At 47.8% G+C, this 11,673-nt stretch overlaps 2 protein-coding genes across 2 annotated transcripts; one reads left to right on the forward strand and one right to left on the reverse strand.

The window, feature by feature from the left end:
* Positions 1–1,732: 1,732 nt before the first annotated feature.
* LOC100192170 (ABSCISIC ACID-INSENSITIVE 5-like protein 2) lies at positions 1,733–5,957 on the forward strand. The gene is made up of 4 exons (XM_044483222.1): positions 1,733–2,061; positions 2,181–3,180; positions 3,699–3,770; positions 5,605–5,957. Exons 2-4 carry the CDS (start codon positions 2,347–2,349, stop codon positions 5,683–5,685), a joined length of 987 nt encoding a protein of 328 aa, XP_044339157.1. The 5' UTR covers positions 1,733–2,061; positions 2,181–2,346; the 3' UTR covers positions 5,686–5,957.
* A 311-nt stretch (positions 5,958–6,268) lies between these two features.
* On the reverse strand, positions 6,269–11,116 carry LOC123060483 (histone H3). The gene is made up of 7 exons (XM_044483234.1): positions 10,877–11,116; positions 10,721–10,746; positions 10,587–10,626; positions 9,943–10,070; positions 9,772–9,846; positions 8,936–9,011; positions 6,269–6,624 (listed from the first exon to the last, which is right to left on the reverse strand). The coding sequence occupies exons 1-7, from the start codon at positions 10,968–10,970 to the stop codon at positions 6,572–6,574; spliced, it is 492 nt and encodes a 163-aa protein (XP_044339169.1). The 5' UTR covers positions 10,971–11,116; the 3' UTR covers positions 6,269–6,571.
* Between the last annotated feature and the right edge of the window lie 557 nt (positions 11,117–11,673).

Genomic DNA, 11,673 nt, shown 5'->3' on the forward strand with positions numbered 1-11,673 from the left:
TCCTACCCATATCACACAGCCCACCCGAGGACCCCATAATCCAGGACTCCCTCAATGGCAAAGCCACCTTTCATCATTTTTATACATGTTCGGATGGGACTCTCCTTTGAGTCGTGAAGAGGCCTGCATGACTTAGGAATGGAGATGTGCTAGAACCCTGGGTTCTTCCTTATATAATTAATGGTATTTTCATTCTAATACTCTATCTGAGAGTTCTCAATATTTAGCAAAGTTGTTCCTATCAAACAGATAAAAACTTGATCAAATGACAAAGGCATTGTTTGTGGAGAAAGAGGTGGCTTTTCCCAAATGAAACATTTGATTTGTGTAACAGGAGAAAGATTTCCCACTCCTTAGCCATAAAGATATGTGGCCATGAAAAAGGGAGGGGATTCAGTGGAACAGGATTGGCTGGGCGGTAGAGTCGTGGAAACACTTGTTGATTCCTATTTTGGACCCTAGCTCCATGGAACAATATGCTACTGCGGAAACATGGAAGAATTGCAATCTTAGATCAAAACACTATGTGTGTAAAGCTTGATAAGGGTCAGTTACTTGTACATTTGATTAGTATGAACCTATACTCATGTGTCCTCGAGAACGCTTTGCTTACTACTCTGTATAAGAGAACTTTCAGGCTTGTCCTTTGCTATAAAAAGGATTGAACTACCTTGCTGCCCTTTGTTACTACTGTTACTTGCTACTTGTTACGAATTATCTTGCTACAAAACTATCTGTTACCGCTACTTTCAGTACTTGCAGAGAATACCTTGTAGAAAACCGTTTGTTATTTCCTTATGCTCCTCGTTGGGTTCAATACTCTTATTTATCGAAAAGACTACAATCTATACCTGTGGGTCATTATTAATCTTTTTTTGATCGCTCGGGTCATTATTAATCTTATATGAACCTCTAAATCTACTGTATTTTTCACTGCCGTGGTCTATCTTTTCAGGGTCACTGATTCGTGAGCCCTTGTGTAACGTAGAAAATATCAAGTCATAGCCGAGGGTCTGCCCATAAGGACACAGACGCACACGGCTGAGATGGCTCGCACGATGCCTATTCAATTGTTGCTCCTGTGTTCGACCCCCATTAACGGCATTATATTTCACCCTTCGTTTTGCAAATAAACCAGACACTGACATACAGGCCCTGAGGTGTCCTACATGTCTATATATTTCACTATTACATGTGAGTCCTGGATGCCCCATGCGTCAGTATATGCGCCAGGTAACGGACACCTACATTGACCCGACGGAATCACTCCGTTTTGGATATTTTTGAGTGTGGGACGAGTGATGGAGAGCAGAAGTGAGGGACACTAGCTGAATGGGGCAAAATTAAGGAATACTAAGTAACTGAGGGCACAAAAATAGAAATCCCCATATTTATATGAAATCTAATCACGAATTTCATCCAATTTGTTGAAAAAAAGTTTGAAATGTATGCGGTTATTATGGTTGAATGACGGTTTTCCGCATCCGTGTCTGCGGACTGATCACCTTCTACTCGCGGACGTAAGTGGAAGGAAAATTACAAGTTGCCGCTGGAGATGCTCTTAGCCCATCGACATCGTACTAGCAGCTCCATTTGCATCGACAAAAAAAACCTCACTTTGCATCGTTAATGTTTTCTTTGTTGGAAGCTCAAACTGGCACCCGACACGCTCCGGATCCGGCACTTTTTATCCGATAGGCGGGGGTGCGTAAACACCCAGGCCCATTTCCGTCCTCTGGTGGGCCCATTGCCCCCCGTCGCCCACGGTTTCGCATCAGGGCCCTCCCGTCAGTTTCTTCCTTCTCCTCCACTTCCACTCCCACCGTGGCTGCCTCCGCCGTCGCCTCCTCCTCCCTTCCCCAATGGCAGGCGCCAGCCTCAGCCTCAGCCAGCTCTGACCGCCGCGCGGGGCCTTGATCCGGCGCCAGGCGGGCGGGAATCGCGCGGGTGCCCCGTTCAATTCGGCGCGGACTCCAGCTGGGAGGTCGGAGCGGCGGAGATCCGGTCGCCAGACTTGCCTCCAATCCGCTGGTCGCCGTCGTCTCCGGAAGACAAGTCGAGGTTGGGTTAACGTTCCTTGCGCGCTCGTCCCGTCTGTGCTCGTGTTTTCCTTCCCATGCCACTCTGTTCATGAACGGGTGTGCGATTCTGTCTGATGCAAACATGCTACTGTCTCATAGGAGGGTCGTTCGCCGGCGCGTGCTGCCGCAGTGCGCCGTCTCGTGGATCTGCGGTTCGGCGACTTGTGACCGGGTCTTTGCCGGTGGAAAGGGGGCTGCTTTGGGCACCGTTGTTCCCGAGGTGTTTGTCCCCATAGGGGCGACCAGTCCAAGAGACCGCCGGTTCATGATTCAGGCAATGGCGTCGCAGTCGCAGGCAGGAGGCGGTGGCGGCGGCGGCTATGCCGGCCCAGGGCAGCGCGGGCAGGCGCAGCAGGGCCTGGGGAGGCAAGGTTCCCTGTACAGCCTTACCCTCGATGAGGTGCAGAGCCAGCTGACAGAGCCTTTGCTTAGTATGAACCTCGACGAGCTGCTCAAGAGCGTGTTTCCTGACGGCGTGGATCCTGTCGGCGGCGTCGCCGGCCAGTCTGAGCCGGCCCCGGGCCTGCTTCGCCAGGGGAGCATCACCATGCCTCCGGACCTGAGCAAGAAGACGGTGGACGAGGTGTGGAAGGGCATCCAGGATTCGCCGAAGAGAAGTGGCGAGGAGGGTAGTCGGCGGAGGCGGGAGAGGCAGCCGACCTTTGGGGAGATGACACTTGAGGATTTCCTGGTGAAAGCTGGAGTTGTCGCTGAAGGGCATTTGAAGGATCCGATTGACTTGCCAGCTAACATGGGTGCGGTTGGGAGCAGTGTAATTGAGGCTGCTGCGCCCAGTTTGAACCCCGGAGCGCATTGGTTACAGCAGTACCTGGAGCCCCAGCATCCACGCATGGCAGGTCCTTTCATGGCAAGTCATTTGGGTCCTCAGCCATTGTCTGTTGCTACAGGTGCTATCATGGAACCAATTTACCCGGATGGCCAGATTACGTCACCAATGCTCGATGCGCTTTCTGATCCTCAGACACCTAGGCGCAAGCGTGGTGCCTCAGATGGTGTAACTGATAAAGTCGTAGAAAGAAGGCAGAAGAGAATGATAAAAAACAGGGAATCAGCTGCACGGTCCAGAGCGAGGAAGCAGGTCTACAGCTATTGTCCTGTCTATTCCTGTTTTCTTACGCATTGTTTATGCCCTGTTATAATGTTATGATTGCAGCATCAAAACTTTGTGAAAAGTTATTGTTGAATGTATCGATTTAAGTATTTGTATTACATTTTTTAGTCTCAAATTGCAAGAGTATCATTAGGTACTCCCTTCCGTTTCTTTTACTTCGCATATAAGATTTGTTTGAAGTCAAACTTCATAAAGTTTGAGCAAATTTATATAAAAAATATCAACATCTACAATACTAAAGTTATACAGTATGAAAATTAATTTCATGATGCATCTAATGATATTGATTTTGTATTGCGAATGTTGATATTTGTTTCCTATAAAGTTGGTCAAAATTTACAAAGTTTGACTTCAGACTAAACTTATATGCAGAGTAAAAAGAATCGACTATGCCACTGGAGTAGCCTATTGAGTTATTCTCATTCCATGTCACTCTACTATATTAATAAAAATATAGCAATAACCTATTGCATTCTACTTGGCAGGCTTATACTAATGAGCTTGAAAACAAGGTGTCTCGTCTAGAAGAGGAGAACGAGAGGTTGAAGAAGCAGAAGGTACTTTGTCTTCTGTTACTGTAACACTGTTACTTTTCGCCCCTTCTTTTTGGTGGAGGGGATATTTAACTACAGCATTCCACTATGCATTGTAGTGAACCCAAGTTATTGTAACAATGTTTTTATTCAGGTAGTAAGCTATTTTGTTTCACACTAGTCGATCGTTCAACTTCTTTTTTACTTGGGCTCAATAATATCATGTGTAATAAGTGCACTATACTGATGTGATCATGTTAGTTAATTCCATAGTACGACCACCCACACAACTCATTTAGTATGATTTGCAGACCTGTATCTATATTGTCACTGCTGAACCCCATATGATCATTGCTACTTTTTTTTGTCCAGTATTGTTGAGAAAACTATGTTAGTTACCAGGCTGACAGACAGATGCAGTGATCTCATTGTTTGTTTTTTATGTTCAAATATCTATTGGAGGCTATGTAATGAAAGTGGAGTCTCAAAGTTATTTTTCTTGCTTACACTAACTAAGTTTTGGCATTGACTTTGTGCTACACTTTTTTACAAGGCCAAACATACCATAATGTATATAAACCAACTGAATGGAGCTAGTTTTTGTTAGCTTGAACTTAGTAATTTTTGGAGATATAAGCAGCTGGTCATTCGAATTTAGAGGAAACTCTTATGAAGTTCTCGAGCATCTTATTTAATTGAATATACCCTACTGAATGTATTGACCGATGTAGTTAGGCTAAGCATGTCGATGTTTTGCATTGTGAACTTGATATGTGCATGGCTACAACAATTTTAATGATATGGAAGCAGAAAAACTGCTATTTAATGACTTGTAGTGGGGTTTGTCTATATAAGATATATAGTTGCAAGCACATATGTTGTACTCTATTGTTTCGGTTGCTTCTTAGTAGTTCTTATTAGTTAACAATGCGAGTGATTTCAGCACTACATGCTATTCCTAATAAGCAGTTTGTACGAAGAACTGCAGCATTAATTCATAGAACTTTATTGCCCTTCTCTACAGTGTAGCAATTCAGTAAGATGCTTGGCGCCCTTACGGCATTTGCTTTGGTTGATCAAAACTAAGTTGCTGCTGAGAATTGAATATATAGATAGGTTATCTTGATGAACTTTTGTTTGAATCAATGAATCATGGCTCTATACTTGGCGAGTTAGCAGTGTAATAGAATTGCTTCCCTGTAGTCCTCCGTACAATCTAAAAATGAAAACCCAGTTCTTTATACAATTGACAAACCTGGAGTTACCCAACAGATTGCAGTCCTTCATGAAAGTAAAATAAACACATATCATGAACATTGACAGGAACCACACTTAACAAACAGATCAACATTGGAAATGAATACATTAGACTTTGTACTCACTAAATCATAATCACACGTGAAGCAACAGAGCACCGGGTAAAAGAAAACCACAGAGAGTGCAATTCCATTTGGTCCTTGCAATGGGTGCCTGCCATTTATCTGTTAAGACCACATCACCTAAAGATGATGCTGGTGATATTAATCATATCTAGCAATATTTGTAGTCCTGTTCTTTTTTTGCCAAACACAATCATATCTAGCAATATCTAGCAATATTTCATTGGTCATTACTTTGTCGCTATAAATATTTTTTTGTCAGCATGATGTAATTGACTCTTGTTCTTCAATTCAGCAAACAATATCCTCACACTTCTTTTGGATGCTAAGCACTCCCTCTCTAAACAATATCCCCACACTTCTTTTGGATGCCAAGTAGCTTATATTATGTTATATTGATGTCATTTCTGACGCCTTCCATTTCATATTATGTTATATTGATGTCATGTCTGACGCCTTCCATTTCATGATAATTTCAGGAGTTGGACATGATGATAACCTCCGCGCCTCCCCCAGAACCCAAGTATCAACTCCGGAGAACAAGTTCTGCCCCTGTTTGACGTCGATAGTAAATTTTGTAGAATTACACCGCTCATATGGTTAACGTGGTTGTGGTAGAAACAGTTGGTAGCCTGAGGTGTTGTAGCTTGTCCCAGCCCGGTGGTTCAGAGTTTGTAGACGAGTAGCAGCCCTAGGCGGCCCTTAGCATGTCCCAGATGATCTGTCTGTTCCGAGGCTTTGTCAGTGTGTGTAAATCTGCCAGGTACATGTTTTAATTTTATCAGAGCTCCTTCTTTGTACATGATAAGTTATGTCCGTCTCTATCTCATCATATTGGTCATGTATGTGGGGCCGCCCAAAGAAAGTGTCTTTTCGTTGCTGTTTTAGCTGAGATATCTGGGTGAGAATTTGACAGCCAATTCCTATACGAGTCTTGAAATCAGCGTGAAGTTTGATCGTCATTGTTGATCCATCAATGGCGCAGTGTGTGATGGCAGTTGTACTGCATCATTATCGAAGAAATGGTGCGGTGTGTGACAGCAGTTGTACTGCATCATTAGAACTGCGAAGAACTGCAAAGGCGCTGGCTGATCACAAACAAAACATGCATGAAAACGCTTGCGCGCAATTCTGGTTCGCTCCTTCAATAATGTGGAAAATCCACAACCGATTCCAAGTCATTTAAAATCCCATATCCACAATCAATTCAAATGGAACAATGCCTGAATGAAGAAGTCGAATGATCCCAAACATGTAACGAATCAGATCAACTTCGAAGACAAAGCTAACTAAATGAAGATACACCTACAATACTTTCTAACGATACAGTCAAACATATTGGACCACTATGAACACTGCCTTTGCACCCCCAATACATAAAACATCTCCCATTAGTATCACCAGAGTCTTTCCCCCCTATGATGCAGAAAACGTCTTCCAGAAGTATCACCAAAGCCTCCTCCCGCCGATACGCCTTGCAAGCTGTATGTCCTTTTGCACTGCAGCAGCAAAAAAAGGAAAAAGGTCAGGTTAACAGGAACATGCTGGTCCATACATCTTCATATATAGTTCCCATTTGTTCAGGAGCATTTATTTGTTAGAATAGCAACAGCCACGATGTGATCATGATTCTAGTGGCATCTATTTGTCACAGTAAAACAGTTTCCAAGTTTTATAAGTAAAAAAAAATGTAACTTACAAATAAAATTCTGATTTGATACAATGTTTATCCTTCAGATAAGAAATAAAGTAATCAACCCTGAATTTCCTGCTATAGTAACCAGGTTTTTTTTTGAAAGGGAGGCAAAGATTGCCTCATCTATTAATTAAGCAGAAGAGAATTGCCCAGTTAATTACGGAAAACCGGGCAAAAACCAGAACAACAAGGGCCGAGCCCACTCGCATAGACTGAAACACACAGGGCAAAGCCCACCCTTCTCGACAACATGTCGACCTGCGGACAGACAACGCAGCTCCGATTCTGACGGAGAACTCGGAAGAACGAAACCAGGCACGGCTGGCGCCACGGAAGATCGACGAAAGGACACCTGGAACCAGTCATCGTATACCACAGGGCCTCGCCGCCGCAGCTTCGACTCCACAGCAACAAACAAACCGAGGCAATATCGTGGACACGCCGGAGAAGAGCCGACTATCGCAACCATTGCCGCGTCGCCGACATCGCTCCCACCATCATCGTTGCCACAGAAATCTGGACGCCACAGTGATTTTCTCGGGGCCGCCGCCCCGACATCCACCGCTCCGTCACGCCCAGCGCAATCAACCGGCATCACCTTCCGGGGCCGCCGCCCCGACGTACCACCGCTCCGCTCGAGCAGCAACGCCGCGCGACCCAGCTGCCCGCAGCCCACGCTGCTCAAGGCAACCGCTCGCAGACCACGAACGTCGCACCACATCCGGGGCCGCCGCCCCGACGCAAAGTCAGACCGCCCCCTCTGGAACGCGTCGACCGGACCGACAAGCCTGCCACCCAAGTGGCCCAAGATTGCCACCCAAGTGAAGGCCGAGCCACCGCCCCGCCCCATGGAGCCGCACCGCGCATCACTTTCCGAGGCCGCCGCCTCGGCGTTCATCAGCCGTCCGGGGCCGCTGCCCCGGCATCCACCAAACCCGACGTAGGAGAAAACCAAACGCACCAAGCACAAGCTAACTCTCCCAAGCAACGCCCCCAAGAGGGAAACGACGAAGACGCCGCCATCGCCCGCTCCGGAAAATCTGGAGCTTAGGTTTTCACCCGGAGAGCCCGAGCCCCACATAGAAGAAGATGAGTTCCACAACGACGCCTCCAAGGAGGGAAACGACGCCCGAAAGCGCCGCCGTCGACGGCACCGACAAAGTCGGGTCAAGGCTTTCGCCCGGAACACACCCCTATGGAGGGCCGCAGATCTGATCCACCCAGAAGCGTGGAGATCATTGGAGCCATTCCTGTTGCGCCTTGCACTCTCCAACGCCGACCACCAAGCTTCACCGCGCACCACCCTCAGCAGCAGCACCTCAAGCTGCGAATGAGAAGCGAGCGCACACGACACCATGGCCAAAACGCCATGGCTTCCAGCCCGCGGCCGCCGCCCCGCGTCACGCCTGCCTGACGAGCCCGCCTGACGAGCTTCCCTGCCCGGCTCCCCTTGACGGCGCCCCTGCTGGAGCGCCAGATCCCGCGCGCCCTCGGACCGCCCGCGCCGGAGCGAGACCCCCGCCGCGCCGCGACACCCCTCGGACCGCCGGAGCCTCACCAGCCCGAGCCAGAGCCGCGCCCGCGATCCCGCCCAAGCTCGCCGCGCCCGCGCACGAGATGCGCCCTCACGCCTCGCAGAGAGATGCCCCGCCGCCACCCTCCCTGGAGCCAGACCGGGCTTCGCCGGCGAACTCCTCAGGCGGCGGCGAGGTGGGGGGTGGAGGGAGGAGGGAAGGTGGCGGCGCCGGAGTGGTTCCCCCCGTGCCGCCAGGGAGAGGCGACGCGGGGGTCAGGCCAGATCAGTCGTATAGTAACCAGGTTTGATATCTAATATGCAGTGCACATATACTGTTTGTTTGACTTCTTCATCTTTTTAATGAATTGTTTGATATGTTTGTTCGTGGACAACAGATACGAGGAGCTGCAGAGATATAACAATTGTGGATCCTATCATTTATCATTAGAATTCTTGAACCTTGAAACAACATCAAAACTAGATATCACATCAAATGAAAGCAAAGGTGATCCTGTAATTGAAACTCTTTCATAACTGGCATGTTTCCTTCTGCGCAATATTGTAAAAGAAAGGGAGTTTTCATTCAGTGAGAACTTACTGACGGTAACACGCTTTGCATGGATGGCACAGTGATTTGCCCTTTCAAATACGTCGACGAGGTGATACTCTGCAGCCTGCAGAGGGAAAGGAAAAGGGAATTATGTGTCAATTCAAAGCAAATACACAGGCCAGTGACTAAAAAGTACAACTCATTTCTTAGGCCACACTGAGTATAGTCAACTTTATGTTATTTTTGCTCGTTGTGCAGAAGAAGGCATTTCTGGCAAGAGACGACTAAAGCAAGTCTATTGTGCAAACAACACTCTTGTATAAATGCACAATAAACTTGACTGGTTCTAAAGTACTTTTTGTTGTTGTACTGGTTCTAAAGTACTGGATATAGACATAATCATTTGGCGTTTGGACACATAACCATAACATGCAATTTTCTGGATCACAATATCCTCATCCTGAATCAAAATTGAACGTTACTACCACTTGCTCACCTCTCAGTTACACCCTAAATTCCATAAGACAAATGGAACCTAACCAATAGTCAGTTTTGAGTGTGTGGGCAGGATCATGTTGCAAGATGTGCACAAACACATCTTGACCAAACAACCAGATGTGCACAAAAACACACAGGATCGACAATCGATACCGTTTTGCTCGTAATCACATTTCAGTTTTGATTTACCAGCCACCAAAACAATACCATGCTGCTAAATAAATATATCAAACTGAATTAATAGCAGAGCATTCAGAAACCATGAATTAAGGCGATACATGTATCTACCCCACAGTTCATGGTTTTCGGATATTGAATTCATCTGCATTGTAGTACTCTAATCAAACCATCAGATCTAATAGTACATGCCAGGTTTTAGCACTGACCTCTTGAATCGCGACGAGCGCTTGGGGAGTCCAGCGGCTGATTTCAGGACAGAAGAAGTCGGTGACCTCCTTGATCTGCAAATTTGTCAGGAACAAAATATTCCAATTACACTCTGCACTGCAGATCGTTTGTAGAGAGAGCGAGAGGATATGACAGACAGAGGTACCCACCAGACGGACAAATGGTGCAAACGGGATGAGAAAGTCGACCGACTTCTGATACCTCCTGATCTCCCGCAGTGCCACCGTGCCTGGCCTGAACCGGTGTGGTTTCCTCTGCTTGGGTTGCCCAGTTGCCCCTGCTCCCACAAGAATAGATACGAGTTAGTCATCACAGACCAAAATAACAACTGCCCGGAAGAGCGCAACCCCCAAACTGAGAACTTTGTGCCACATCCATCATCTTGGTACCGTACAAGATAAACTAAAATCTGGACCAATGAGGCGAAGAAAACTGCCGATCCACTACCCTCTAAGGACAAAGGACAATACTGGGAAATGCATAAAAGTCGCTCCAGAGAAATGTCCGGAACAAGGAAGGAGAAAGAAAAAACAAGCCCCCATCCATCATCTTGCTACTGTACTGGTACAAGATGAACTAAAATCTGGAGCAAGGAAGCGAAGAAACTGCCGATCCAGCCCTCCCGAAGGGTCAAAGAAGAACCGCAACCGCTCCTGGCAGCATTCCCGAGCAATGTGCGCAACAACGAAGGGGGGAGGAAAAAAAACAAGCCCCCGCCCCGCGCACCCCCAAACAAGACGGAAATGGCCCTAAACACGCGGCGGAAAACCGAAAAGCGCAAAGAAGGCCGCACCTTGAGCCCCCCCTGGGGCCGCCGCCCGCCCGGCTCGCCTCTGCATTCCGTCGAACAGGTGACGAGCAAGTCAGACCAAAAAACAGAAAACAAGACGAAACGAAAAGGAAGCGACCCGGGAAGGTCCCGCGCACCGGTGTCGCCGACGTGCCCGCGCCATCTGCAAAGGGAGAGGAAGAGCACATTAGCGTCATGCGTGGGGCGTCCGTCCGTCCATCTCTCGCGACGAAATGGCGACGGCGTTCGCTCGAGAGGCGGGAGACGGGGGGAGGAAGGAGGGAAGGGCTGACCTGTCTCCTGCCGCCGCTGCGCGGGGCGGGGCCCGAGCTGCTTCTTGGGCGGCGCCTTGGTCTTCCTGACGGCCGGGTGCTTGGTGCGGGCCATCGCGTCGGGGCGCGCTGTCGACGGCGGCGGGTCGGCGCGGGGGAGGAGGGAGGGAGGAGTTTCCTTTTTTTCGCGAACCCTGCCGATTGTTTGTTTTACTGCGGCGCGTGGGCTTCCGCTGGAGAGAAAAGCGGGTGGTGGTGGGGTGCGGTGCGGGAGGAGCGGTTACTACTACTAGCGCGAGGCGAGTCGAACGTTGGGCGCGTGGGCCCCGGGCGCCGGTGGGGGGTGGGATGGGGGCGGAGCGGTTCCCGGAGACACGCGATGCAACTTGCCACATTTCCTCCCCATTTCCCCCCCCTCCCGATTCGTCTAGTGTTACCGTTGGAACAGTGCCTCGCGTTCGGCACAAGTTTCACACATGTCCAAAAGCTAATAAATAAAAGCCAATTAAAAAATTTACTTCTCACTCGTATATCGTCCAACCTTACCTACATTCCCTACATTTTGTTTTATCTGTTTTGATTTTATTTTCTCCCAGTTCTACTTTTCTCCATCGGTTTACCCTAACAACCACCTCATTGCCCTGCCTATTAGTATTTACTTACCAAATAAAATTTATTCTTTTATTTGGTAAGTCAATAAATGTTTACCAAATAAGATATGTATTTTACGTACCCGCATTAATATGGGCTGGTAATCACCTGCTAATCTACTGGAATATTTATGTACGCATGATTATGTAGTTACTCGTATAAAGGAT

Source organism: Triticum aestivum, chromosome 1A, assembly GCF_018294505.1.
Source record: "Triticum aestivum cultivar Chinese Spring chromosome 1A, IWGSC CS RefSeq v2.1, whole genome shotgun sequence".
NCBI classification, from domain to species: Eukaryota; Viridiplantae; Streptophyta; class Magnoliopsida; order Poales; family Poaceae; genus Triticum; species Triticum aestivum.

Coding starts and splice junctions, on each gene's coding strand:
- LOC123060483 (XM_044483234.1), bottom strand. CDS start 10,970: ATGGCCCGCACCAAGCACCCGGCCGTCAGGAAGACCAAGGCGCCGCCC. Junction 9,847..9,942: donor TTGCACCATTTGTCCGTCTG/GTGGGTACCTCT, acceptor ACAAATTTGCAG/ATCAAGGAGGTCACCGACTT. Junction 6,625..8,935: donor TGCAAAGCGTGTTACCGTCA/GTAAGTTCTCAC, acceptor TTGCTGCTGCAG/TGCAAAAGGACATACAGCTT.
- LOC100192170 (XM_044483222.1), top strand. CDS start 2,347: ATGATTCAGGCAATGGCGTCGCAGTCGCAGGCAGGAGGCGGTGGCGGC. Junction 3,181..3,698: donor GGTCCAGAGCGAGGAAGCAG/GTCTACAGCTAT, acceptor TCTACTTGGCAG/GCTTATACTAATGAGCTTGA. Junction 3,771..5,604: donor AGAGGTTGAAGAAGCAGAAG/GTACTTTGTCTT, acceptor TGATAATTTCAG/GAGTTGGACATGATGATAAC.